Here is a 26,964-nt window from a genome sequence, read left to right on the forward strand (position 1 = left end):
TATGCTCACCACCCATCTCAGACTCAACAGCATTCTTCCTGGTTAAATATTCTCAGATGCATCCACACATCTTTACTCCAAGGACATCCTTTGGGTCCACCTCATGTCCATCTGTCTGATTTTTTGACCGATTTCTAGTTACCTCCATGTAGTCAGAGCTAACCTCAGCTGGGCAACCCACTCTCCTCTGTGCTTGTAAAAGAGCCATTGCCATAGCCAAGCTCAGTGATCCATCCCAGGGAGTACACTGGGCAACGCCTAAGGCTTCTCTCTCATCCTCTTAAGTCACTCACTTGAACCCTGTGTGAGTCTGAGTTGCCTCCTATGAAACGAGGAATAATACTGATTCACAGACATTTTTAGAGGAAGAACTTGGGAATTTCAGTCCCAGAGCCCAGGTGGTGTCGTCCTCAGGGAGCGCACCTGTGCATTGTCCCAACAGGATCAGGAACAAGTTGTGTGACTTTCGTAGGAGCCACTTCATTGCCACTGACCCTCCCCAGACTCCTGTCTTTGGCTCCTTGAAAGGACTGAGTCCAACCCAGGCCTCAGAGACCTGTCAGGCTCTAGCCCTGGAAAACTAAGCTCCAGAGAGCATTTGAGTCCATGCATAAGGATCTAGGGAACCTAAAGAGAGAGATGCTTCTTTCTGGTGCTCTAGCCCAGAGGGCCATGAACTTGGAAACACTGACTTCAAGAAATCCAAGTTTATGACATGTGTTTGCTTTAATCCAAACTAATCAGTCCTGCTTCCTTCCACGTAGACATCCATTCTCTTGCAGCAATGGAGAACGAGTCAGTTCCAGCCAGTTAGGGGAAGAGGCAAGTACTACCTCTAGCACTTGCACAAAGTCATTGGAAGCTCAGGGGGAGAAATCCAGCTGGCACAGGAGTTGCTTGCTTGAAAGCTAGGACAGGGAGAGGTTGAGTCTGTGTAGAAATGTTGGCTCCTCAGTTCTGGCCAAATCTCAGGATGCGTAGAGATCTGATGGAGTTATGATGGTTTCATGTCAGAGGTGAAAGCTCACAGGTGGGTGGATGTGTGGGCAAATGAAGAGAAAGATGGATGCAGGAAGAGAAGTGATGGGACCCTTGGGGTACCCTCATGATGCTGTTGCCATCACTGAACCTGGGCTATTCAGTCCCTCAGTGTTCAGGCCACCTACCAATAACAAAACAACACACTGAAAATTTCCAGCCCAGCCCCAAAACTCATTGATCCAATCTGGGGAATGGGAGAAATGATTAGCCTTTGTCATCAGGGGTAAGGAGTTCAGGTTGCCCCAAGACTAAGGCCAAGGCAGTCCATCTTCTGAAGGGCTTGATGTCGGACAAAGCTTTATGGCTTGGGTGTCAATGTAAAGGGATGTGGGGACCATGGACAGAGTCGGCATTCATCTCAGGGACCAATTTAAAGTCCCCTGTGCAACCTGCCGCCCACCTCCACCTTCCCCTCCCATGTAAGTGCCTGTAGATCACCTCTGTCGTACCGCTTCTGTTCTATTCCTCCACTGGGACCGCAGAGTTCTCCTTGTTCTCTGAAGGGATGGCAAGGTAGTCAGACCTGGAGGAGGACATGGGGAGGGGGCAGGGGCATCAGTGCTTCAGTGTCCAGTGAGGAGGGGAAGGAGCAGGGCTCAGGGACAAAGGTGTCTGCAGAAGAACTCTGCAGTTCCCAAGAGACAGCTAGAACGGCCCTTCCAGCAGATCCAGGTCACACCCACCAGCAGGGTGTGTCTTCTCATTGTCTGCACTGTCCTCAGGACTTAGTATTTTTGTTCAGTAAAATTTGGACCAAACTGATGGGTGAGAAACTGTATCTTACACTTGCTTTCCTTTTCATTTCCCTAGTTCCTGTTTAAATCGAGCATCTTTTCATGTTTAGGAGCTATTGGTGCTTCTATTTCTGTCCTCTGTCCATTTGCTGTGCCAGTTTTTCTTCTGAGATTTTTTTTTTCTCATTGATTTTTCACTGATGGTTTCATGTCTTGAACATTGCTCCAAGTCTGTTGTTTATCTATAAACATTTCTCCAAGTCTGTTGTTTGTCTATAAATTTGCTTAGTGATTCTTATAGTGAACAATAGATTCTTATATGTAATATAATCAAATTTATCATTATTCCCCCTCTTTGATTTGTGCTTTTGTATTCTGTTCTAATGGGTTTTCTTTGTTACCGCTCATCCTTTTCCATCTCTGTGCTTAATCCTGTGTAACTCCTCACATTTCTTCTTTGGTAACCCGTCTCTAATCTTCTAAATGAGCCAGCCCATTGAATTTTAAATTTTACTATCTTTTTCAATTGAAGAATTTTTGTTGTCATTCCTAATTTGTCTGTTTTTTTTTTTTTCTTAGCAGCCTACTTTGCTCTAGTGTTTTTGATTGCTTCTTTTATTGCTTTATTTTAAGTGCGCTTATTTTCTGTACTTTATCAGGCCCTTCTGTGTCTGAGCCTCAGCTGTTTCCTGCAATGTGTTCTGGTTTGGGACTGGATTGTGAATCAGATGTGATAGCACTTAATCTGGGGAACCCAGTCAGGCTTTGGCTAAAAGTGGGGTCCCTTCAAGATGGGTTTCCATTTGCCTCTGTGAAACATGGTTATCACTGGCCAGGGACCAGTTTTTATTGAATTTCACAGCTTATGAGGTTCCTGGCTCACATGAGCAGGTCATATAAACTTAAGTGCCAAACACTGTGAAAGCAGGCGTTGATGCTAATTCTTAGGACTGTTTCATTCTTCTAGTTGGAATTAGACCAAGATGGGTAACTTTGCTTGGCATTTTCCTGGGCCAGTGCTTTCTCCCAGTCTACTTCTGTGTGAGCTGTAGCCTTCTGAGGATCCTAGCTTTGCTGAGGGCCTCAGTTCCGACTGTGTTTTTTATGTGATCCTGATTGCAGACACTTCTTGTCCAAACCTGGGCACTTCCTGTCCAAGCATGGGCACTTCCTGTCCAAGCACTAAAATCCCAGTACCCAAGTCACCAGGAGTTACAGCCTCCCTCAGAATCACACTTTTTATCTCTACCTGGCCTTAACTTTTTACTTCCCTGACATCATACATATGCAAAAGGATGTTTTCTTCATTTTTATCAAACAATTTTAGGTGGTAACAGCTGGAGCTTTTTAGCTTCCTGCCCCGTGAATGTTGCCAGGAATCCGTGGGGAGTTTTTCTGTCTTTCCTCTTCCTGAGGCCAATGTGGTCTCTCAGACTCCATGTTTTCTAACAGGTGCTCACTCAGGTCTTGGGTAGGGGGTGGAGGCCAGCAGTCAGCAGGCTTGAATTAAAACTTCGTTTTGCCTTTTCCAGTGGCCTCAGGAAAACTGTCATACTCAGTGTTCTCATATGTAAAATGGGCATAATAGCAGTGCCTACCTCAAAGGCTGTTAGGAGAAGAAGGTGGAAGATGTACACAGATTGCTTAGTAGCTCACCTGGACAGCAAGCATCCTGATGGTGCTAGCTACCATTCCTTTGGCATCATTGGACTTACGCGTTTTCTTGTGCTGCCTCTTCGGCCTTTGAAACCTTTCTGTAGCAATAAACCATCTCTATGAGCAGCCACAGGGTGAGGAAGACCAGAAGGATGTACATCATGATCTCTGAGACCACGGAGGTGAAGTCCTCTCCAGCTGCAAGGAGGAGAGTGAGGCTAAGCATGGATGTGATGTCCCACAAAGCGAGCACTGTCACTGGCACACAGATAGGAGGCTTGTTTTTAAGGATGGATTAAGAAAGCCCAGAGTTCTAAGGATCCCACAGCTGTCCTGATGTCAGCTTTCTTACTGCTTTTCATCGGCCGCTCTGGAGATGAAAATGCAGGAGTGTGGTGGCTGGAAGAAGTAGCAGGGCAGCAGAAGGAATCTTGGGCTCAGAGTGAGCTAACGAAACAGTTACAGTTGGCCCTCATATCCACAGCTCCCACTTCCATGTAGTGAACCAGTCGTGGATTAAAAGAAACATTGCACCTGCCACAGCCAGAGCTGGGCTAGGCGGAAGCCAGGAGCCAATACTCAATCAGCGTCTCCCATGGGGAGGGCAGGGGTGCATGTACTTCAGCCATCTTCTGCTGCCCCAGGATGCATAGGCAGGAAGCTGGATGGGAAGCAGCGTGGCTGGAACTTGACCTGGCACTCTGATGTGGATGCAGGTGTCACAAGCAGTGGCTGAACCCGCTGTGCCACATCACTTGCTCCCTCACTATTTCTGAAGCACAGAGCGGGGTCTGCAGCTTCCTTGCTGAAAACCCTCCTGTGCTCCATGCAACCGCAGGGTCAAGCCCAGACTCTGCTAACCCCACATGCAAGCCCTTTGCAGGCCAGCTCTCTTTACCCCATTCCCATTCAGCTGGCCAGAAAAACTTGGCACCCACACCATGGTATTTCAGACGTTTCTTCTTTCTCTCCCCTCTTCTGGACTGAATCCCCAGCTGCTGCTTTCCTGTCTCCCCAAAGGGCTCCTAGACTCCGCTGGGTGCCCTCTCATATGGAAATGTCCTCACTCACATCCTTCTCCGTGCACTTTTGTCCCTCCATAATGACGGTTCTGAGGATGTACTGTGAAGTCTGTCTCTTTTCTACTGACTCTTATTGAGAGTTTTAATATTCATTGTGGTCTATCAGTCTGCTGTCCCATCTTGGACTATCCGAAGTACCCAGTAGGTATTTCTTGAATGAATGACTAAAAATAAGTATTGATCTTTGTTTCTCAATTGACAAAAATGGCAATGAAAACATGATACATGGCCACTGTGTCCTAGTAGGAGGGAGGTTGCAGCCACCTCTACGCTTGCCAACTCCTACCAGTAGATTCCTGGCCCAGTGTTATCCCTAGGGCCCATGTCATTCTTGCTTGTTAAAATTAGCACAGCACGTCTCAGATGTGTGTTTAGCCCAGGGTAAGACCTAGGTTCTGCATCAGAGTGCCTGGGTTCAGTATGCTCTTGACTTCAGCCTTCTGCCAATGCACACCCTGGGAGGCAGGGGGGATGCTCAAATGACTGGGTTCCCACCACCCAAGTGGAAGGTCTGGATTGAGCTCCTGGCTCCTGACTTTGGCCTGGCCTAGCCCTGGCTGTTGCAGGCATTTGGGGAGCAGACCAGTGGCTGAGAGCTCTTTCTGTCTCAAAAAAAAAAAAAAAAAAAAAAAAAGTACAGCATAGCCAACCATGACCTTCACCTCAGACAGTTTAGGAGCTCCGGGATCATCCAAGTTTCCTAAATGGAACTGAAGACACAGATAACATCTTGAGGTTGCAGAGAATGCCATACACCCCAAATGTCTTCTTGTGACTTTGCTACTGCCTGATACACTGTGACATATCTGTCTTAAAACCTGCAATCTCTTTTAAAATGCAATTGCTGAGAAGTGGTAACACAGGGCGCCATCCCCAGTATTATTAGACATCTCTAAGTGAAGAGCCCTCATAATTCTGTTTCAGAGTCAGGAGGTGAAAGCCTAAGCCAGGGCAAATCCAGGCCCAACTGAGAGAACCTGGGGGCTTCTCTGGGACCAGAGGAATAGAGGAAATGGGTAGGGTGTGTCATGGGCAATATGAGGCAGAGGACATCTGGTAGGCAGGGCTGCCCCACCCCGGGGGAGGGGTCACAGAAGCAAAGAAAGGAAGAAGCGTGTTGGAGAGGGGATGGTGGCAAAAGGGAAAGATGCACTGGGAATAGAGCCAGCCTGATAAGCAGATCTGCAATCCAGCCCAGCTTCTGGTGCTACCTGCTTCATGTCCCAAGCAAGTCCCCCACCCCTGCAGAGCTCTGTTCTCCAAGCCACGAAATGAGGGGCAGCCTGGCTGCACCCTCTCATCACCTGAGATCCCACCCCAAACTCACACATGGCATGGAGGCACCTGTGGATTAAATTATATCCAAGCTACATTCCAGCCGGACCATCCACTGGGCACTGTGGCTCTGACAACAAAGTTGTATTTCCTTCCCTCCTTACCAGGCTTGCTCTGGTGCCTGGCAGGCAACCAGCTGAGCTTTGCCACACTTTCTACCAGTTGTGTACCAGGATCTCTAGGGGTAAAAACCTGAGGGAGCAGGGGGTGGAGACAACAGGCACCATCCCAGGGCCTGGCAGGTACCAGCCAGCAGTTCCCGATGGTGACCAGGAGAGGGCGCCAGGCTGTCTTCCCACCCCACCCCCCCCCCCCCACGGCAGGGAGGAGTGCAGTGTAAACAGAAGCAGCTAACAACCCTTCTGAACCGAGAGCTTCCACTCACCCGAGGGCCCAGAGGGGACGGTGACTCATCAGGTCTCCATGCAAGGGACTCAAGCGTCCTCCTGCGCTTTGAGAACTGACCCACCTGCATTTTGGTCATACTGTCTGTCTAACCAGTTGCATCTTTCTCATCGCTCACTCTCAAGACGAAGCAATCTTCTTTCTCACAACGACATGATTAAAAAATAAGTAAACCAGTGGCCTGGAGGTTAGGATTCCCAGATCCTTTTTCTAGGAAGAGCCCTAACTTTAACTTCACCTTTTCTTTCGTGCCTCACACCATTCACTGGCCGATTCACCATCGTGCACCTTAGGCAGCAGTGATGCTAAGAGCAGGCTCAAAATAGGCTGAGAAAAGCTAACTAAATGGAACGACCTTGGAGCCTAAAAGAGGAAACCCAAGGCAGGATGCACTGGGAGGAGCCAGGGGCTCAGTTCTCTGAGTCCATTGGCAGCAGAGCAAGAGCAGTGTCTGAGCACCCTCCAGGCTCACCCGGAAGATTCTGAACTCAGACTGCAACCGAAACCTTTGAGTAGGCTGCTGAAAGAACTTCCCACTCACTAACAAGGAACTAGTAGGGGAGCTTGAGGATTTTAAACTAAGAACTCGAGAGCTATTACTTGTCCCCCGCTCCCAGCCAAGAGTGTAAGGCGAGAGGCCACAGTAAGGAAGGGCTTGCAGGGGTGGTGACAGATACTGGAGAGTGGCTCTCACTGGATGGCTCCTGTGGCCTCAGCATCGCCTGGCATTTCGTAGACAGGCAGCACGCATGGGCTCCACTTGCAGAAGCAGAGTCTGCATCCACAAAACCCCACTGGAGATTCTGAGGCTGGCTGAAGTTAGAGATCCAGTGATTTCCACGGGAGGAGAGATGACTTGTAGCTAACCTCGTGAGATTTCCCTGAGCCCACTGAGTCAGGGACGCAACACAGGCCAGAGAAGAAGTGGGAGTGGAATCAGTATCTGGGGGCTCCCTTCTCTGCACGGACCAGGAAGAGATCATTCTGTCATCTCCAAGCTTTCCCGCTTTCAGGAGAGCAGACTTTGACCAGATAAACTGATCAGGCAGCTTGCAGGAAGCTGGCTAAAAACACAAGCTTTTGCATTCTTCAAAGGCCTCACTTGTGTGGAAACCCACAGCCTTCCTGCCCCACCCCAGTGAGTCCCAGAGAGCAGGGCACTCTAGCCTCAGCCTCACCCTCCTCGGTGACTCGGAGGGGAATCAGCCGCGTCGTCTTCACGAAGGGCCGGTGCGCCTCAAACTCAAACTCTCGGGACACGTTACAGGTGTAGAGGCCGGAGTCATTCAGAGTGACATTGAGCACGGTGATGGACACATCCTGCAGGTCCTTGCTCCCGTTCCACTGCAGACGTCCCTGGAAGGGGCTCTCTACCTCCTGGTGGCCATTTCGGTACTCGTAGATCTGCAGGTACAGAAACAGAAGAGGATAGGGCCCAGAGAGGAGATAGAGTAGGACAGCAAGATGGGAATGGGGTAGAGAAGAATCGCAGGTGGTCAGGGAAGAGAGAGGATACACCAGGAGACCTAGATTTTTTTGTTGGGGGAGGATGAGGAGATGCAAAGGGCAGGAGAGAACAAAGATGGAGAAAGATGGGCAGTGGGGCTGGCATTACGGCATGGCAGGTTAGGCTACACCTGCGGTGCTGGCATCCCATACAGGTGCAGGTTTGCATCCTGGCTGCTCTACCTCTGATCCAGCTTCCTGCTAATGCACCTGGGAAAGCAGCAGAAGATGGCCCAAGTGCTTGGACTCTTGTACCCATGTGGGAGACCTGGATGGAGTTCCAGGCTCTTGGCTTCAGCCTGACCCCAGCCATTGTGGCTACATGGAGAGTGAACCAGCAGGTGGAAGATTCTTTCTTTCTCTGTCTTTCTCTTTCTGTCTCTCTCTCTCTCTCTCTCTGTTTCCCTGTCCTTGTACCTTTCAAATAAATAAAATAAATCTTGGAGGAAAAAAAGGAACGAGTTCAGCTTTAGGAAAACAAGAAACAAGAGCTAGCAAAAGCCAATTCCACCCAGGGCTATCTCCATTAAAAATCTTTGTGCAAGAGAACCTGGCCCCAGAACGACAACATGGTGCAATAAAAAGTGCCTTGTAACTGCTGTCAAATGCGAACTCTCTCTTACCTAACTTCCTGAGCCTCAGTTTCCCCACTTCTGTGTATATATCATTTCTCCGGGAAACAGTACAGTGTTTCCTTGTATTCCAGGAAGTACTTTCTACTAACCTAGAAAATCAGAGCTCATGAGTCCTGGTAACAACCTATAAGGTAGCTATGTCACATACCCCATTTTTAAAACCAGGAAACAGGCAGAGAGAGGTTGGGTTGTGTGTTCCAGGGCAATCCAGCCTCAAACCCAGGCACCCCGGTCCCACAGTCAGTGGAAGAGTAGATAATGGTCACCTCCAAAGTGGGATTAAAAACAGATGCTCACCACATCATCCGTGCCACTGACATTGGCTGTGGCACAGGATCAGAGTTGGGAGGGCTCCCTGCTCTGCCAGAAGTGTGTGCCATGGGGGAGGACTAGGGGTTCCTGTTGGGAGGGAGGGTGCTGGGGCCACATGGGAGGTGAGGCACAGCACGGACCCACTGGAGAACGAGGTAAACACTCTGCCCATGGATGCAGCTGGACAGCTGACCATCAGCCTTGGTCATTGCTTTCATCCTTATTTCAGTGTGACCTCATGGAGCTAACCTGTGTTATTTCATATAACTGTGCTCTGTTTTATTTCAGTTCTCCAGGGGATGGTGTGGGGAATTAAATGGAAACAATCGCCAAGTGCCTAGTTTTGTGCCTAGCCACAACCGGCTCTAAATACGGTTTATCTCTTCCTCATCCTTCTTCCGCTGGTACCCAGGGGTGCTTGAGGCTGGCCAAGTGCCTTTCTCCCTGGTTCAAAGGAGCTGAGCTATACTAAGGCTGTCACTTATCCACTGAGGAGCTGTCAGTACTTGGAAGAAAAAAAGCCCGAGTGTGCTAAATTGCCATCCCCTAGACTGTCAGGAGTCGGGCACACAAAAGCAGAGACCAGCAAAAGAAAGGCCAAAGTCAGCCGGAGGACATACAAGGAAGTCTTTGCCGCCCTCGGGCCTGTAGAACCATTCCACCACCGTGGTGGCCTCCACCTCCTCCCTCTTCATGCAGGAGATGCAGCGCAGCTTCATGGGGGTGCCCTGGACAGCCTCCGTCTCCGAGGGCACTTCCACACACACGGGGAAGCAGACGCTGACTGCAGAGAGGACGGGTGACAGGGAAGGAGGGGCAGGTGGCGGGGAGGGGCCGGTGAGAGAGGGGCATTGGGAGACAAGGAGAGAGGGAGGAGACAGAGAAGGGAGATCATGAGACAAACTTGAAAATAGCCACAGTCCACGTGTCTACACCTTCACCTGGACTTTCCAAGTGTGTGTACTCAGAACCAGTGCGGAACGAGATGGAGGGGACATGGATGGTCCAGACATGGACTGAAAACCTGGCCCTGGAAGTTGTGGAGATGCAGCAGACGTGGACTTGAGCCCTGTCCTCAAAGTCCTCAAAGGCTGGCAGGGAGACAGGGCATGTGGGCATCATCTGCGATCCATCCACCCCCTCATTCAACAACCATTCACTGAAGTCCATTCTGTGTCAGGTCTGGTCCTCAACTAAAGATACAAAGATGAACAAAACACTAACCGTGCCCTCATGGCATTAATAACCTAGCAGGGAACGCCTAGCCATAACTATGAGTAAGCCAGACCACAGAGCGTGGCATACTACTGGTGATGTGCTCTGTTCCCAGAGGGAGAGCGCTTAGTCACTCCTGGTTGTGCTGGGGGGAAGGCAGAGAGGCGTGGGAAGGTGGACAGCACCCACGTTTTGAAGACCACCAGGTGTCCTTCAAAGCTACGGAGCAGTGCACACATTCGTGTGTTTCATGGATGCTCTGAGTGATTCTGACGTGTGGTGGCGGATGGAGCAGCAGAGAGGAGCAGGGTACCCTGAGCACTAGGTGAAGCAGTGTGCGATGGGAGGAGCAGAGACTGACAAAGTTAAAAATCTAGAGGGAGGTCAGAACGTGGGCCACCTTGCATGCCACATGCAGGTTTAGACTTACAGTCTGTTTTTTTTTTTTAAAGTAAGTATATCATATTGCAAATTCAGAATGAATCCAAAGTGGGACACAGCTGCCAAGCAAGCAAGTGCCAGTGTGGGCTGCACTAACAGATGTAGTGTGCAGAAGGGAAGAGGAGCAGCCCGCCTGCACTGTTCAGAACAAATCTGGACTGTCAGGATCTGTTCAGGGTGCACATTTTACAAAAGGAACCTGTTGGATGCGTGCATGCCCAGAGAGCAGCAGGATGATGGGGCCTGGGGACAAAGGGGAGGACTTGGAAGACTCAGCTCCAACACGGAACTTGTCTGTCTTTAACTCTGATTCTGCCCACCTTCAACAGTGCTAAGAAAAAAATAAGTTTATTGCAATGAGAAGAGATTTCTGATGTTGCAGCGATTCATAAATGCAAAACTCTACTTGGTAAAAGAGTTTACCCCTCGTTGTCTGGAAGATGCAGAGGTAAGACAACCACAAGCATTGTCATATAGGGACGTTGAAGTTCCTTCAGATGCTCCCTTCACATGAGTTAATAATAAAAGCAGAGTCCCTGAAGTATAACAAATGAAAACAATACACACTGATATTTTAAAACTAGCCCACTGTTGGTGGTGGGACAGAGAACCCTTTTCTAAAAACAGAAGAGGGACGATGTTTATGATGCAGTAGGTTAAGCTGTCTGCAGTGCTGGCTTCTCAGAGTACCAGTGTGAGTCCTGGCTACTCTGCTTCCAATCCAGATTCCTGCTAATCTGCCTGAGAAGGTAGCAGAAGATGGCTCAAGTACCTGGGCCCCTGTCACTCATGTGGGAGACCAGGATGGAGTTGCTGGCTCCTGGCTTCAGCCTGGGCCAAACCTAACTGTTGCAGCCAGTTGGGAAGAGAACCAGCAGAATTTAAGACCTTTTCCTCTCTTTATCTCTCCCCTTCTCTCTGTCCCTCTGCATTTCCATCTTTTAAAAAAAGATTTATTTATTTATTTATTTGAAAGAGTTATATAAAGAGAGAAGGAGAGGCAGAGAGAGAGAGAGAGAGAGAGAGAGAGAGAGGTCTTCCATCTGCTGGTTCACTCCCAGTTGGTTGCAACGGCCAGAGCTGTGCCGATCTGAAGCCAGGAGCTTCTTCCAGGCCCAAGGACCTGGGCCTTCTTCTACTGCTTTCCCAGGCTATAGCAGAGAGCTGGATTGGAAGTGGAGCAGCCGGGACTCAAATTGGCACCCATATGAGATGCTGGCACTGGAGGCAGTGGCTTTACTCACTACACCACAGTTCCAGCCCCAAATAAATATTTTTTTTTAAAAAAAAGCACAGAAAAGCTTTTTTTAGAGTTTAAAATGAAACTGGTATAAACTAATTTTGAGTCAAAAAATTAAATATTGTGTTTGACTAGAAGGAAACAAATTTCATTTTTAAACAGAGTTAAAATCAGCAGCACTATAATTAATTTAAAGTTTAGAAAACTCAAAGCAAAGTAATATTAATTGTATTTGAAACTCTAAAGAAATTCAAGGCAGTGTTATCTGGCCATCTGGTCATCACTTGCATGGACAGAGGGTCCACACTGGGATAAGTGATCAGAAGCATCTTCAGGGGCCAGCACTGTGGCGCAGCAGGTTAAAGCCCTGGCCTGAAGCACAAGCATCCCATAAGGGTGCCAGTTCTAGTCCTGGCTGCTCCTCTTCCAATCCAGCTCTCTGCTATGGCCTGAGAAAGCAGTAGAAGATGGCCCAAGCATTTTGGCCCCTGCACCCACATGGGAGACCTAGAGGAAGCTCCTGGCTCCTGGCTTTGCATCGGCACAGCTCCGGCCGTTGCAGCCATCTGGGGAGTGAACAAGCAGATGGAAGACCTCTCTCTCTCTCTCTCCCTCTCTCTCTGTAACTCTGTCTTTCAAATAAATAAAAATAAAATCTTTAAAAAAAAAAGCATATTCAGCATCTTATGAGTTTGAAGTCTTGAATACAGACTGATTTTTTTTTCTTTTAAAATAGAGGTAGTATGGTTTTTGTAAAAGTTTGTGAGTGGACAGAGGGGCAGAAGGCACGCAGCCAGAACACTGCAGCATGGAACCCTGGGCGCACTCACATTGAATGAGCAGTGGTAAAGATGAGAGATTTCGTAGGTGACCTCAGGAGCAGAATAGGAAAAATCCCAAGGAACATCCAGTTACAGGGATAGAGGCTGCAGGAAGATGGGTCCCTTCCACTGAATGACCGGGTTTGGTCTATGACTTCACACCTCTAAGATGCAACTGTTCATGAACAAAAAGCTGAAAATAACCTCTAGCTATCAGGAGAATTCTACACATTAACTTATGTAAATGTGCTCTGTAGAAATGTCATTTATGAATGCTTTTTAATCCTTCATTTATTTGACAAATATGTCCAGTACCAGGCGTTGTTCTCGGCACTGAGGACACAACAGGAACCAAACAGAACCATCCCTGCTCTCATGCAGGTTACATTCCAGTGTGTGTGGGGGGGTAGGTGGGGGGAACATAAATAAACATTGGTTCAGTGCTATGAGAAAAAATACAACGTGGGAGACGAGAGAGAAAGCACATGAAGCCGCTGGGGATGGCCCCAGGGAGAGAGTAACACTGAGCAGCCACTGAAGGAAAGAAAGAAGGCGAGACATTGTAGGGATATCTGTGCCACAGGAAATAGCAGCTATAGAGCACGTGGGTCCCAAGGGGTGTGTCTGTCATGCTTGAAAGCCAAGAAAGAACCCACTGTGCGAAGCATGGTGGACCAAGCAGGAATAAAAGGGAAGCAAGCAGGAGAGGATGTCAAGGGCCTAATCACGGCAGCTCTTGCAGGCCACGGTTAATTTGAACGTTGGTTCTTGCTTGGAGCAATACCAGGAACACCAGAGGCCTCCAAGTGCAAGGATGATATGATCTGATTTGTATAAAATGACATGATGTGACCATTGTTGCGAATCAGCTGGGGAGGTGAAGGGGAACAAGAGTGGGTGCAGAGAGAATGGGCTGGTGCAGTGACGGGAGCCGAGATTTCACTTCAGGGAAGATGATGTGGAACTGTGGGGGTTTGAAAGCGAATGCTTTAGGGCCAGTGCTGTGGCGTAGCAGGTAAAGCCACCGCCTGCAGTGCCGGCATCCCATATGGGCGCCAGTTCTAGTCCCAGCTGCTCCACTTCCGATCCAGCTCTCTGCTGTGGCCTGGGAAAGCAGTAGAAGATGGCCCAAGTCCTTGGGTCCCTGCATCCACGTAGGAGACCCGGAAGAAGCTCCTGGCTCCTGGCTTCGGATCGGCGCAGCTCTAGCCGTTGCGGCTATCTGGGGAGTGAACCATTGGATGGAAGACCTCTCTCTCTGCCTCTCCTTTTCTCTCTGTGTAACTCTGACTTTCAAGTAAATAAATAAATCTTTAAAGAAAGGGAATCATTTGTTGGATTACCCTCCTTGAGTAGGTGAGAGGTGACATGCTCTCATGAACAAGTAGATGGGGTAGCAGAGACAGGAGCACCTACAGTTAAAGGAGGGGAGGGGGGTAAATGGAGTCATGATGAACATGTGTCCCTGAGGGGACGATAATCCAGAGTATCATCAGGGTGCAAGCTTCCCTGCTCCTGGCTGAAGTCCAGCTTCAAGGCACCCTTCTGGGTAATACGATGCAAATGACCACAAAGTCCTCTGTTTGCTTGCCCTTTGCAATATGACTTACTACTCTTTCCATCAGGAGGTGAAGTCTGTTTGTCCACTCACGGAGTCTCCAACCCACCCCTGCCTGTGCTCCTATGAGACCCTCTGTGTATCCAGGAGAAGGCTGTGCGTAAGTTAGGAACCCACATTGCTGACTATAAATGATAAACTCCTAGAATAATGGCTGAATCTTTTGACCTTTGGCCTCCTCTTCAATTTGCATAGTTCTTGCTCTGTCACTCTCTCTGTAACTCTGCCTTTCAAATAAATAAATCTTTTTAAAAAAATTTGCATAGTAATAATAAAAAACTTATGAAAAAGAAAAGATGATGTATTTATGATGATAATATTTAACTAAGGAATAGTATCAGCCTGTCATCTGGATAGTAATGCATATGAGGGTACTTCAACAAGTTTGTGGAAAATGGGATTAAAAGATAATTTGGGGCAGGGCTGACGTTCTGGCATACCAGGTTAAGCCTCTGCCTGCAACACTGGCTTCCCATATGGGTACCAGTTGAGTCTGGCTGCTCCACTTCCATGATTCAGCTCCCACCAATGCACCTGGGAAAGCAGCAGAAGATGGCCCAAGTGCACACATGTGGGAGATCCAGAAGAAGCTCCAGGCTCCTGGCTTCGGCCTGTTCCAGCTCCTACCATTGCAGCCATTTGGGGCATGAACCAGCGGATGGAAGATTTTTCCCTCTGTCTCTCTCTGTAAATATACCTTTCAAATAAATAAAAAACCAAATCTTTTTTAAAAAGATAATTTACTTGGATGCAAATAATTTTTGAAACCCAGGTGTAGTTTTTCAATAATACACATTTTTCATAAACTTTGAAGGCCCCTCATATACATCGATTTTAAAAAAAAAATTGCAGCAAAATAAGCTTACTCTCTAATTCCATTTTCCACAAAATTTCTCAAGTATCTCATATTGTACCAACGCCTCTACAAACCCTGAATCTTTCTCTTCTTTGAGTGTTTCCAAGTTGCCTCTCCCAAGCTTGCTCTAGAATGCTTTTCCTTTGTTCTAAGATAAGGAAGGCTGCTTTTAGAATGTAAATAATTTCCAAAAGGGCACCATAATGAAGTTATTTTTAGATGTTCACATCTTGAAATGGCTTCGGGAATCCGATTTAGGTAATCACTTAGGGCCTTGAAGGAACGGAATGAGGAAAACGCAGTCTGGAGAGGGAGGAGAATGTCCCCCAAATAAGGGGCAGCGTGGAGGCCAGACCTGAAGAGGACAAGCAGAGGGAACGAGGGCTAAAGGATGTGTGGGCTCCTAGGAAAGGTGATGGTGTGGGGCTGGAGAAGACATGGAAGGGACATGGAAGGCCAGCTGCCCACTGCAGACCACAGAGGTGCTCGGAGGAGCCCTGGAAGGCTGAAACAGGAAGACAGGAGTTCTCCGGCAAGTTCTCTCTTTCCCCAAGCTCATTTTCTCAACGCTGAACTGGAAAGAACACCCCTTCCCCTGACATGGCATAGACTGGACGTAAGGGCCAAATGAAAGTTGCTTTGTAAGCTGTGCAGCACCAGGCACATGTAGGTTCTAAAATGACTACTGCATGCTTTAATAAAGGAAGTGAGGACACGTTTCTCCAATACATACAGGAAGTAAATGGAGGAGACTCTTGCATTCATATTGGACCTCATGTGAAAAATCAGCTTGGGAACAGAGAACACAGCCCAAGCGCTCCCCAACACTGGAATTACATGCAAATAAAATGAAATTTTACATTTGTAAAGTGAGGATCTTTCTCTTTCATTTAACAGCCACGCATCCTATAACATCCTTTTTTCCCTTCTTGCAGCTGTTCACTTTGGTGAGCCAATGTTCAGCTTAAAGAAAGCTGAGAATGAGCATGGATGGGTGCAACATGTACAATTCTTGTTTTGTTTTGTTTTTGGGTGGGGGGTGGAGGTAGGGCAGGGTGTGCTGTCATTTCTAGCAGTATTCTGCAAATATGTCCCTATCACTTAGTTGTGGAGCTGAAAGGGATGTTAGATATCATCTGTGCCAACTTCCAAATACATACAAGCAACCAGATAATCTAAGGTTGTAACACAGTAAGCTAGTGGCAGAGTTGAGACTCTTTCACAAGCCTTGATCAAAAGATTCTTGGCCTATAGCATGCTCAATCCCTCCACTGAAATTTAGAATGGAACCTTAAAAACTTAGAGTAGGGTATAGGAAGACAGTCTTCTCAGAACTTACCCCAACCCTTCTCTACAACTCCAGCTTTACCCACACTGTCTCTCATCCAGTCAGACTAGCCTCCCTAAGCCTCATGTCCACAGCCTTTCCCCTGAGAAAATTTCAGCCCTCATCTTGAAGGCAGGTGAGATCACTGGCAACATATTATGTCTGATTCATCTCCAGGTCTGGTGTACTCTACTGGGGATAGACGGAGGATGAGTCTGTCCCTGGGGATGGCATTACCCTCCTTCCTCACCCTTCCTAGCCTACCTCATCAGGCATTTTGTTCAACAGGAAGCTGAGCTGTGTCTCTGGTCACATATGAAATCCAGATAATGCTGGCAGCTACAGTTAGTCCTGGAGGTTTGACAAAGTGATATTACAGCAAAGAGGCCATTCCCACCAGCACGTCTGCCTTGCACAGCCAAGAAGAGCATCATACTGGCCATGGGAGTATAATCCCATATGCCTGCCTTCATTAAGGCAGATGGACTTGACCATATCTGGTTATCCTGTGTATTGATTTTAGCATGGAGGAAGGCAGCTCAGATCAGGCAAAGCAATGCATCAACTGAAGGGCATCTACATTTGATCTGAGGGTCTAATAACCAGAGACATTAATGCAGAGATGCCCAGAACCACACACACACACACACACACACACGGTCACTCACCCTCCATTCAGATGTCCATCCTAACATGCTTTGATACATGCTTTGATACACTAGACACTGAAACACACACTGACACAGAGAAAAACCCAGTCTCCTATTATATATTCAGATATTATCATGTAGGCTCTTGGCTCCCTTAAGCCCTTCAGGCACCCACCCCAAGCTCATCCCTGACAGCGCTTTGCCAGGCCTTATTGTTGCAAGTCTAAGACTGCCTTCTTTGGAGGGGGAAGGTCACCTCAGTCTCTCATAGCTGACAAGCAGAAGTCTATTCACCTCTGAAGGCAAAAAAAAAAAAACAAAAAACCAGCTTCCCATATACCAAGAGCATCTTCATTCCACAGTTAATGTTGGGGGGGGGGGATGCATTTTTTTCAGTTCCCAATTAAAGTAATATATAACAGCAAATGGCTGAAGCCCACTACCTCCTATTCCTTACTAAAAGTGAGCAGATGGGTCAACAGCTAAATTATCTCCAGTCTCAAAATTCAGAATCCCACTGTTATTTTATTTTTAATATAGAGAAACACTTTGGGGGATTCAGGGAGCTTTCCAGGAGTCCTGACACCTTACTGAGGAATGAAATGTAACTGCAAGGTGTTTTTGTTTATGTTTTGTTTTGTTTTTAAATAGAAATGAACGTGACCATATTCCGGTTCAGCAGGGGAAAGGGGGCGGGCGGGAGGTAGTCTTTGGAATGATCAGGATGCTGGAGGAGAGGTAGAACATCAAAGGAGATTAGGCTACGGGCAGTGGGGAGGCGCCTTTCCAAGCTCTGAATCCCAGCTCTCACGGAAGCCCTAGGATCTCCATGTCGGGCAGACATACACAGAGAGAAGACAGCCAGAGCTCCTACTGTCACCGACGACATGGATAAGTGTTATGACTATTAGTTAGCATCTACGTCTCGCATAGTGGGGTGCCGGTACTTACCCCCGTAGATGAGCAAGAGGGAAGCCAGGACACACGATCGGTTGAAGGCAGGCATCTTTTTCCGCAGGTGGCTTCGGGGCTAAACAGAGAGATTTCCTCAGTCAAAGACTGCGCTCTCTGGTTCTTTCGAGGAAACCCTCGGGGACGAACTCCCCCAAGGAGGTGATTTTCAGACTGAACAAGGGTCAAGCGCGCTGCCAGCGGAGCTCCGCGCTGGGGGTCTCGGCTGGAAGCGACCCCAGCAGGCCGCCCTCATTAGGGGGAGCGGCCCAGCAGTGTCCGGGATCGGGCTCAGCACCACGGACAGTGGCCTCCCCGCCCACCCCGGAACTCGGGATTCCGGTGGCTCGCCCTTCTCTCCAGTTTGTGCCCAGGGCAAGCTCAGCTGGGCAGCGAGGCGCGCGCCCGGCCGTGGGAGGCTGCGCTGTCGAAGGGGTCCATGGCGATTCACCTCTCGCCTGCCCTAGACACAGCTACGCTCCAGCTTCATCCGCCCAGCCCGGCGTCTCCGGCTGGGCGTGTCCCCACTCCCGAAGCCACCGAGGCCGCCCGTCCAGGGACCCGCGCAGGTCCCGTCCACGCTCGCCCTCGGCTCCCCGGGGAGCTGCTAGGGGGTCCGGAAGGAGGGGGAGGAGCCCGGAGGGCGGGCGGTCTCAGAGGCGGGGGTGGGTGCGGAGGGAGCGCCTTCCCCCAGCTCGCCCCCGGAGCGCGCGGGGCGCCGACCCTGGATGGCCGTGAGCCTCGGCTCCTCCCCAGCCCCCGGCCGGGCGTGCTCCGTGGGCCTGGACCTGCGCAGGCGGCTCTCCGCCCAGCCGCCACCACGGACCCTCCCCTTGGTGCACACACTCCCCACCCCCGGACCAGCGTGCCCCTCCCCGGGCGGCGCGCGGCGCGGAGCGGAGGCGGAGCCGGCGCGGCGCAAACACCTCCAGCCGCTGGGGTTTCTCGGCTTGCTCTCCAGCTCGCGGTCCTCTGGTCTCTCTCCGGCGCTTGCACGCCTCTCTGGAGCTCTGGAGCGCCGCCTCTCCCCACACACACCCTCCAGGCCGCCCCACTCCTACTCCCGCGCTGACATGCCTGTCTTCGGCTCCGGAAAGGGGAGGGCCAAAGCTCTTTCAGGCAATGATGTCATCTGGCATGTACCCGGGACGTGGCTCCCGGCGTCACTCCCCCGACCCCGTCCCCTCCAGTTTCCCTGTCTAGCCTTTGTCTGGCCTTGATTCATTGGTTCCAGACACTGCGGACGCAGCAAAGATAATCCCTGCTTAGGGCAAGATGTAGGGGTGAGGCGCACCTGTTTCCATCTTAGTTCCTAACCCAGAGAGGTGATCCAAACGTCAGCGCAAACGAGGTGTTGGGGGCAGGATACGAGGGGACCCCTCTCCCCTTCCCTGGTTCTTTGCAGCCCCCCTTCCGGCTCTAATCACTGATTATTTTTTTATTTATTATTTTAAGCAGAGAGATGTGTGGTTTGGCGCCCTCCGACTATTAGCCACTCCCTAGTCCTAGCAGCTGTTGGCGAGTCCCCGCCCCAGCTGTGGAAGGGAAACCTGAACCTTTAAATTCAGTTATAAACACAGATTGACATAACCGACCAGGAATGCCAGGAACTGAAAGATTAATACAGGAGCCTCTTTCCCCAGCCCCCCTCGCATCCCCTCTGTTCTCTTTCCAAAGGCTTCTAAAAGGGTCGGCAGAGGAACAGCTGACGGTAAGTGACCCATGCGCAGGAAACGCGGCCCCCTCACGAGGCACGGAGCAACAGTGTGTCCCCACGGGCTCCCTACCCGCTTTGCTGTGCAAGGACCCACCCCTGCCTCTGTTAGGCTAGAATGGCAAGTTGACTCGATTCAACCTCTGGTCCTGCACCGGAACGCCCCCAAGATCAGCCCGTTGATTGAACTTGACCTTTCTCAGCGGTGAGAACTTACTACTCCTCAAGTTTGCTCCTCCTAGAGTTTGAGGAGCTTCTTTATACTCATTTGATTTCTGTACCCTCCTCCTCTCGCCCCAAACTCCGTTAAGGGGTCCTGACACTCTTCTGTCTATAAAAGAGCTGTGCTCCCCACGTACCCCACTCCCAGAGTGTTTTGTTTGGGCTTAGCCTAGTAATTGCCACCCTGGTGACGTTCTCCAGACTTGCAGTTAGTCAGTACGATCCTCCAAGGGACGAGCAAAGGGACCGATGTTCCCTGTGTGGTCTGGCCGCCATAAATCCAGTGGAATTATGATCACACTTGCTTCAGCGGGTTCTGTTCAAATACATTTACAGCCACGCATCAGTTCAGTTAAAATCCCTAAGTATTTTTCACCTGGCCTGTTGAATAGCCATTTTGTTCAGATATGCAGGGAATTTTGGAAATTTTATTATGAAACTTTGCACTTAATGCTCTTAAGATGTATTCGGGCCGGCGCCACGGCTCATTAGGTTAATCCTCCACCTGGGGCACCGGCACCCCGGCTTCTAGTCCCGGTTGGGGCGCCGGATTCTGTCCCAGTTGCTCCTCTTCTTGTCCAGCTCTCTGCTGTGGCCCCGGGAGTGCAGTGGAGGATGGCCCAAGTACTTGGGCCCTGCACCTGCGTGGGAGACCAGGAGAAGCACCTGGCTCCTGGCTTCAGATCTGCGCAGCGCGCTGGCTGTGGCAGCCACTTGGAGGGTGAACCAACAGAAAAGGAAGACCTTTCTCTCTGTCTCTCTCTCACTGTCTAACTCTGCCTGTCCAAAAAAAAAAAAAGTATTCGTTTCTGCTAAGTATCACAATTTGTTAATACTTTCATTGAATTCAGATTCAGTCACCTATATATATCTCTTCTTTAGCCTTATTTCATCTCTATGCCTGACAATCACTTGATCCAAACATAGATTTTTTTTATTTATTTTTTTGACAGGCAGAGTGGACAGTGAGAAAGAGAGACAGAGAGAAAGGTCTTCCTTTTGCCGTTGGTTCACCCTCCAATGGCCACCATGGCTGGCGTGCTGCGGCCAGCGCACCGTGCTGATCAGATGGCAGGAACCAGGTGCTTATCCTGGTCTCCCATGGGGTGCAGGGCCCAAGCACTTGGGCCATCCTCCACTGCATTCCCGGGCCACAGCAGAGAGCTGGCCTGGAAGAGGGGCAACCGGGACAGAATCTGGCACCCTCGACCAGGACTAGAACCCGGTGTGCCAGCGCCGCAAGGCAGAGGATTAGCCTGTTAAGCCATGGCGCCGGCCCAAACATAGATTTTTTTAAGAATTATTTATTTTATTTATTTGAAAAAAGAGAGACAGAGGAATTACTCCCACCCCCACTGTTTCACTCCTCAAATGCCTGCAACAGTGAGGGGTGGGCCAGGCCAAAGCCAGGAGCTATGAGCTCCATCAGAATCTCCCACATGGGTGGCAGGGACTTAGTACCTTTTTTATTTTTTATTTTTTAAAGATTTATTTTTATTTATTTGAAAGAGTTACACAGAGAAGTAGAGACAGAGAGAGAGGTCTTCCATCTGATGGTTCACTCCCCAGATGGCTGCAACGGCTGGAGCTGCACTGATCCAAAGCCAGGAGCTTCTTCCGGGTCTCCCATGCAAGCACAGGGACCCAAGGACCTGGACCATCCTCCACTGCTATCTTAGGCCACAGCAGAAAGCTGGATTGAAAGAGGAGCAGCTGTGACCAGAACCAGCACCCATATGGGATGCTGGCGCCTGAGGTCAGGGCGTTAACCCGCTGCACCACAGCGCTGGCCCCAAGGGCTTAGTACTTGAGCCATCATCTGCTGCCTTCCAAGGTGTGCATTAGCAGGAAGCTGTACTGTAGAGAAAAAAGATAAAACAAACAAGGAGAGAATTCTTTGGCATGCTTCTAAAGATCTCACTCTAGCTTGACATGAGCTAATTTTTTTCCAAGTCTGATGAATTTCCCATATTCTGAGGAAGTTGATTTTCACAATTTTTTTCCATGTGTTTGTTGATTTTATGAAGGGGTAGTTTTTTTTTAAAAAAAAGATTTATTTATTTTCAGAGCAGCAAAGAGAGGATGAGACAGAGAGAAGGAGATCTTCCAGCTGCTGGTTTACTCTTCAAGTATCTGAAAACAGTGAGGGTTGGGCCAGGCCAAAGCCAGGGGCTAATAACTCCATCCAGAGCTCCCACATGGTGGCAGGGGCCTGAGGACTTGCACTGTCTTTTGCTGCTTTCCCAGACACATTAGCAGGGAGCTAGATCAGAAGTGAAGCAGATGACACTCAAACTGATATGGAATGCCAGAATTGCGAGCAGTTGCTTAACTCCCAGTGGCTTAACCACATGAACTATTAAACTTTATTATCACAGTTGTTGCTAAATCATAAGCAAACACTCAAACACATCTCATTTTCCTTATGTGTCGCCTGACACATTCTGAAATTTTAAAATACAAAGCATATGCAAGAGGAATTAGATTTACAGTAATCCACAGGAAAGAAGTAGGATCAATGGTTTACATATACATGGAAAAAGATTTTCAGTTAATGTATTTCACGCCATTCCAAAGTAGAATGAATTACTTTTTATTCTGTTTAAACAGATATTATACAAAGAATTACTGGGATGTTCAAGGGGCAAAAGTCCTTCTTTAGGTTAGAAATTTAGAATAGATTATGTTAGAGTTCTGGTTTTCTTTGATACTCTATGGTTCTAGTGAAAAATCTCACCAAGACTGAGATATAAAGAAGGAATGAACTATTTTTCAGAATGGTAATTCTTTTTTTTTTTTTTTTGACAGGCAGAGTGGATAGTGAGAGAGAGAGAGAGACAGAGAGAAAGGTCTTCCTTTTGCCGTTGGTTCACCCTCCAATGGCCGCTGCGGCCGGCGCATCTTGCTGATCTGAAGCCAGGAGCCAGGTGCTTCTCCTGGTCTCCCATGGGGTGCAAGGCCCAAGCACTTGGGCCATCCTCCACTGCCTTCCTGGGCCATAGCAGAGAGCTGGCCTGGAAGAGGGGCAACCGGGATAGAATCCAGCACCCTAACCGGGACTAGAACCCGGTGTGCCGGCACCGCAAGGCAGAGGATTAGCCTGTTAAGCCACGGCGCCGGCCCAGACTGATAATTCTTTCAACTGCTACCCCAACTACTCAGGCAAGGATTGGGCTTTGCCCCTCCCCCCCTCCCTCCCTTTCTCTCTCTCTCTCTCTCTCTGACTTATTTATTTATTTGAAACGTGGAGTTACAGAGAGAGAGGACAGACAGATCTCTTCCATCCACTGGCTCACTCCCCAAATGGCTGCAACTGCCATGGCTGAGCCAGGATCCTGGAATTTCATCCAGGTCTCCCACATGGATGCATGGGCCCAAGGTTTTGACCCATCTTCTTTTGCTTTTCTGGGAGCATTAGTAGGGAGCTGGATCAGAAGCAGAGCAGCTGGGACTCTAACTGGTACCCATATGAGATGCCAGCACCGCAGGCAGCAGGTTAAGCTGCCATATGCCAAATGTCAGCTCCATACATGTGATTTTTTTACACCGATTTATGTTGGTTCCCGATATCCCTGATGTTTTTCCTATATATTTACCAACACCCCTTTAACTAGAGACTCTGAGGGCTTTGCATGAGGTTTTTGGGAACAATGTGTTTGCCTCTAGTTTGCATAAGCCACTGCCCATGTCTCTTCCCTATTGAAAACAGGAGCATGTGGTCTCTTCCATCTTCTGCTGTTTCCCTTGATTTTTGGCAATGGCTCTGTTACTTTTGCAAGTGAATCTAAAGTTACCTGGAGTACCTTTGGTCTTGTTCAGAGATTTTTAACTCATTTAAAGAGCGCAACAGGGGCCAGCATTGTGGTGCAGCGGTTAAAGCAACTGCCTGTAATCCCAACATCCCATATGGGCACCGGCTCATGTCCCAGCTGCTCCACTAACAATCCAGCTCCCTGATCAAGGTCTGGGAAAAGCAGCAGAAGATGGTGCAAGAGCTTGGGCCCCTGCCACCCACATGGGAGATGAAGCTTCTGGCTCCTGGCTTCAGCCTGGCCTGGCCCAGCCCTGGCTGTTGTGGCCATCTGGAGAGTGACTCAGAGGGTTGCAGGTCTCTCTCTTTCTCTTTCTCCCCTCTCTCTGTAACTCTGCCTTTCAGATGAATAAATAAAAATATTTTTTAAAAAAGTGTTTAAGATATCTTTCCTTGTTTCTGCCATTTTGACTTTGATCCTTTCTTGCTCATGTTTGTTCAGCTTTTTCCAGTTTGATGACCAACCTTTCCTCAAGGTGATGGGTGAAACCATACATTCAGTTCCGTAAAGAGCTGACAGAGCAATATTTGTATTCTATAAGGTCATGTCCAGCTGGCCCTCAGTGTCCTCAGGGAATTGGTCCAAGACCCCCTCACTCCCACCCAAGGATACCAAAATCCTGCTCATGTCTCTTATATAAAATAGCATAATTGTGTATAACCTATGCCTATTGCCTTGGATACTTTAAATCATCTCTAGATTACTGTTGATATGTAATACAACATAAATGCTATGAAAATGGTTGCTATACTATGTTATTTAGGAAGTAACAGCAAGAAGAAAAGTCTGTACATGGTGAGTACAGATGCAATTTAAATATATATTTTTAATATATATAAATATATGTATGTATATAGATAGATCCTGCATTGGTTGAATTGTGGATACAGATTCTGTGGATACAGAAGGCCAATTGTACTTCTCTTGCTTAAAGCCTTTCCATAGCATCTCACTGCACATAATAAAAGTTAGATTCCTCATCATGGCCCAGCAAGGTTGGTCCTGAGGTCTGGATCTCTCTCCACACTCATGTCTACCACCCCTTGTCTTGTCCACAATGTCTTAGTCACACTTCTTTTCTTAAAAATGTACCCTCAAATTTATCAAGATTTCCCTCACCATTAATATTTCCCATTATTATTATTATAGCCTTTGCACCTGATGTTTCTTCCCAGAATTCTCTTTACCCTATGATTCTTTTCAATCTCATCTTGCCTCCACTGACTTCACCTTAGCATGACACTCTCTGGACAGTTTCTAAATTTTCCTGCCTACTGCCCTCACCAGAAGCTACCCTGTTTCATTCCATCTCTTATCATTACCCTCTTCCTATCTCTGTGTCATTTCCTTCTTTCTATCTCTATCTCATTGCCCTGTTTTCCACCTCTGTCTAGTCATCCTCTTTCTTGTCCTTCATAGCTTCTTTCATTACCCAGTGTTATTTTATTTTCAGTTGATGTACTGGCTTATTTTCTGTCTCCCTCATCAGGAGGTTTGTCCTCTAGGAAAGAAGTCTTGCTTGTTTTGTTCACTGCTGTACTCCTGAGCCTAAATTGGAAGGTATTAGGTCCTCTTTATGGAGTACCCAGATAAATGGATGAATGAATGAATGAATGAATGAGGAAATAAGAATAGTGTGGGAGGAGTGAAGAGCTGAGTCCAGAATCCACACAGAGAATGGAAGAAAGGACAGTCAAAGCATAGGAGAGAATTCATCAAGATGCAGTGCCATAGTGGGCACAGGGAAAGAGAGTCTAGACTTAGGGACCCTCTTCCTCAGAGGGAACTCTGGCTAAAGGTGCTCAGAGATTGAGGAAGAGGTTGGAGCATTGAGCTTGAGGTAGAGATTTTGAGGTGAAGGGAACCAAATGATGAAAGAAGAATGGCTTGGGATACTCAGGAAGAGGTTCATTTTCCAAAGGAAAGAAGCTTATCTCACTAGGATTATTGGGGAGGAATTAGAGATAACAGCAGCAATATTGTGAGTAACGATAATGTGTGGGACAATGAAGCACACCTGTTGATAGATCTTGCTAAAGCAAGAAGCCATATTATCCATTGAGTGTCAGTGGTAGGGAGGCACAGGGAAACCTGGGACAGGGAAGACCTGCTGAATCACGGCAGTTCCCTTCTTGAAGCATAGAGGAATGCCAAAAGAAGCATTTCAAGTGCAACATGTGTCTGAACTAAGAGTCAAGATGCAAAAATCGGGGCCCAAACTAGGCAAATCAGATGACCTGCTTTTGCTATTCTAAGTGGATTTTGAAAAATAGTGCACACCCCTTGGGACAAGGAGAGGGAATTAACATGTTTATTTTAAACTGTGGCCAAAGAGCACATATGGCACTATGAGATATCAGGCTCTCTCCAATCATTCCCTCATCCTGCTAGCCAGCTGTGTGGTGTGTTCTGACCGGCCAAGGGAAGTTTGGGATTAGAGCAGGAAGCAGTGACATGATGATGAGACTATGCAGTCCCTTCCTGGGCTTGTATATGGCAGAGCCTGGCAGGTGAGATGGGATCAAAAACAGGTTGTAGAAATGAACTGAGTTTTATCTGAATGATTAGGGAAGTCAGTGCCTTCCTGATACTCAGGAGCACCCCCTGAGTATCCCCACCCCTCGACCCACTGCAACACCCTGTGCACAGAAGCCAATGGCACCCTAAGCTTGAGCAACCTCTAGGAAGTCCATGGTTGTGCCTCAGTAAGAACTTTTTATTTGTTTTGGGGTAGAATTACAGACAGAGAGAGGGAGAGACAGAGACAAAGGCCTTCCATCTGCTGGTTCACTCCCCAAGAGGCCATGCTGGCCAGAGCTGAGCCAACCTGAAGCCAGGAGCCAGGAGCTTCTTCTGGATCTCCTATGTTGGTGCAGGGGTCCAAGCACTTGGGCCATCTTCGACTGCTATCCCAGGCCACAGCAGAGAGCTTGATCAGAAGAGGAGCAGCCGGGACTTGAACCGGTGTCCATATAGATGACAGCACTGCAGGTGGTGGCTTTACCTGCTATGCCACAATGCTGGCCCCAAGAACATTGTTGATAGCAGTTTTGAAACTTCAAATACATGAATAGGAATAAGTAAAAATATATTCTGTGATACAGTACTCTAAGATCTTCAGAAGCAAAGTTACTCCAAGTTTCAAATATTGCATGGCATAATTCTTCATATATTTTTAGCATGCGTATGGCTGGAGCTGTTAGCTAGGCAGAAGACAATGGTGTCTTGGAGAAATTTAGTGTCATTCTTATCTTTGCTGCTACTGTACTAGTCTCTAACTTTGTCCTTCACAGTAACTGTGAAGAGTGTGGTGAGCTCTATTCCATATTGAAGCTTTGGAAGATGGAGTTACAGCTTTGGTGCTGAAGGGGAAGGGTTAGTTGGGAAAGTG

General features: G+C 48.4%; 1 protein-coding gene across 4 annotated transcripts; it reads right to left on the bottom strand.

The window, feature by feature from the left end:
• Window positions 1-493: 493 nt before the first annotated feature.
• On the bottom strand, window positions 494-18,799 carry SCN3B (sodium voltage-gated channel beta subunit 3). Of its 4 annotated transcripts, none has more exons than XM_062198411.1 (7): window positions 18,752-18,799; window positions 17,826-17,904; window positions 9,327-9,490; window positions 7,432-7,657; window positions 3,491-3,629; window positions 1,480-1,564; window positions 494-1,162 (listed from the first exon to the last, which is right to left on the bottom strand). In XM_062198411.1, the coding sequence occupies exons 2-6, from the start codon at window positions 17,878-17,880 to the stop codon at window positions 1,501-1,503; spliced, it is 648 nt and encodes a 215-aa protein (XP_062054395.1). In that variant the 5' UTR covers window positions 17,881-17,904; window positions 18,752-18,799; the 3' UTR covers window positions 494-1,162; window positions 1,480-1,500. The 4 variants fall into 4 exon arrangements, with proteins under 4 accessions (XP_062054395.1, XP_062054397.1, XP_062054396.1 ...); XM_062198413.1 differs by lacking the exon at window positions 18,752-18,799 and adding an exon at window positions 18,277-18,340 and having other exon boundaries at window positions 494-985; window positions 1,491-1,564; XM_062198412.1 differs by lacking the exon at window positions 18,752-18,799 and adding an exon at window positions 18,277-18,340 and having other exon boundaries at window positions 1,491-1,564.
• Between the last annotated feature and the right edge of the window lie 8,165 nt (window positions 18,800-26,964).

Source organism: Lepus europaeus, chromosome 7 (genome assembly GCF_033115175.1).
Source record: "Lepus europaeus isolate LE1 chromosome 7, mLepTim1.pri, whole genome shotgun sequence".
Classification (NCBI taxonomy): Eukaryota; Metazoa; Chordata; class Mammalia; order Lagomorpha; family Leporidae; genus Lepus; species Lepus europaeus.

Bases quoted from the DNA above. Each gene is read 5' to 3' on its own strand.
- SCN3B (XM_062198411.1), bottom strand. From the start codon at position 17,880: ATGCCTGCCTTCAACCGATCGTGTGTCCTGGCTTCCCTCTTGCTCATC. The intron at 9,491-17,825 runs GTAAGTACCGGC...TCCTCTCTGCAG, and splicing joins CCTCTTGCTCATCTACGGGG to TCAGCGTCTGCTTCCCCGTG. The intron at 3,630-7,431 runs GTGAGGCTGAGG...TCCTCCTTGCAG, and splicing joins CCTCCGAGTCACCGAGGAGG to CTGGAGAGGACTTCACCTCC.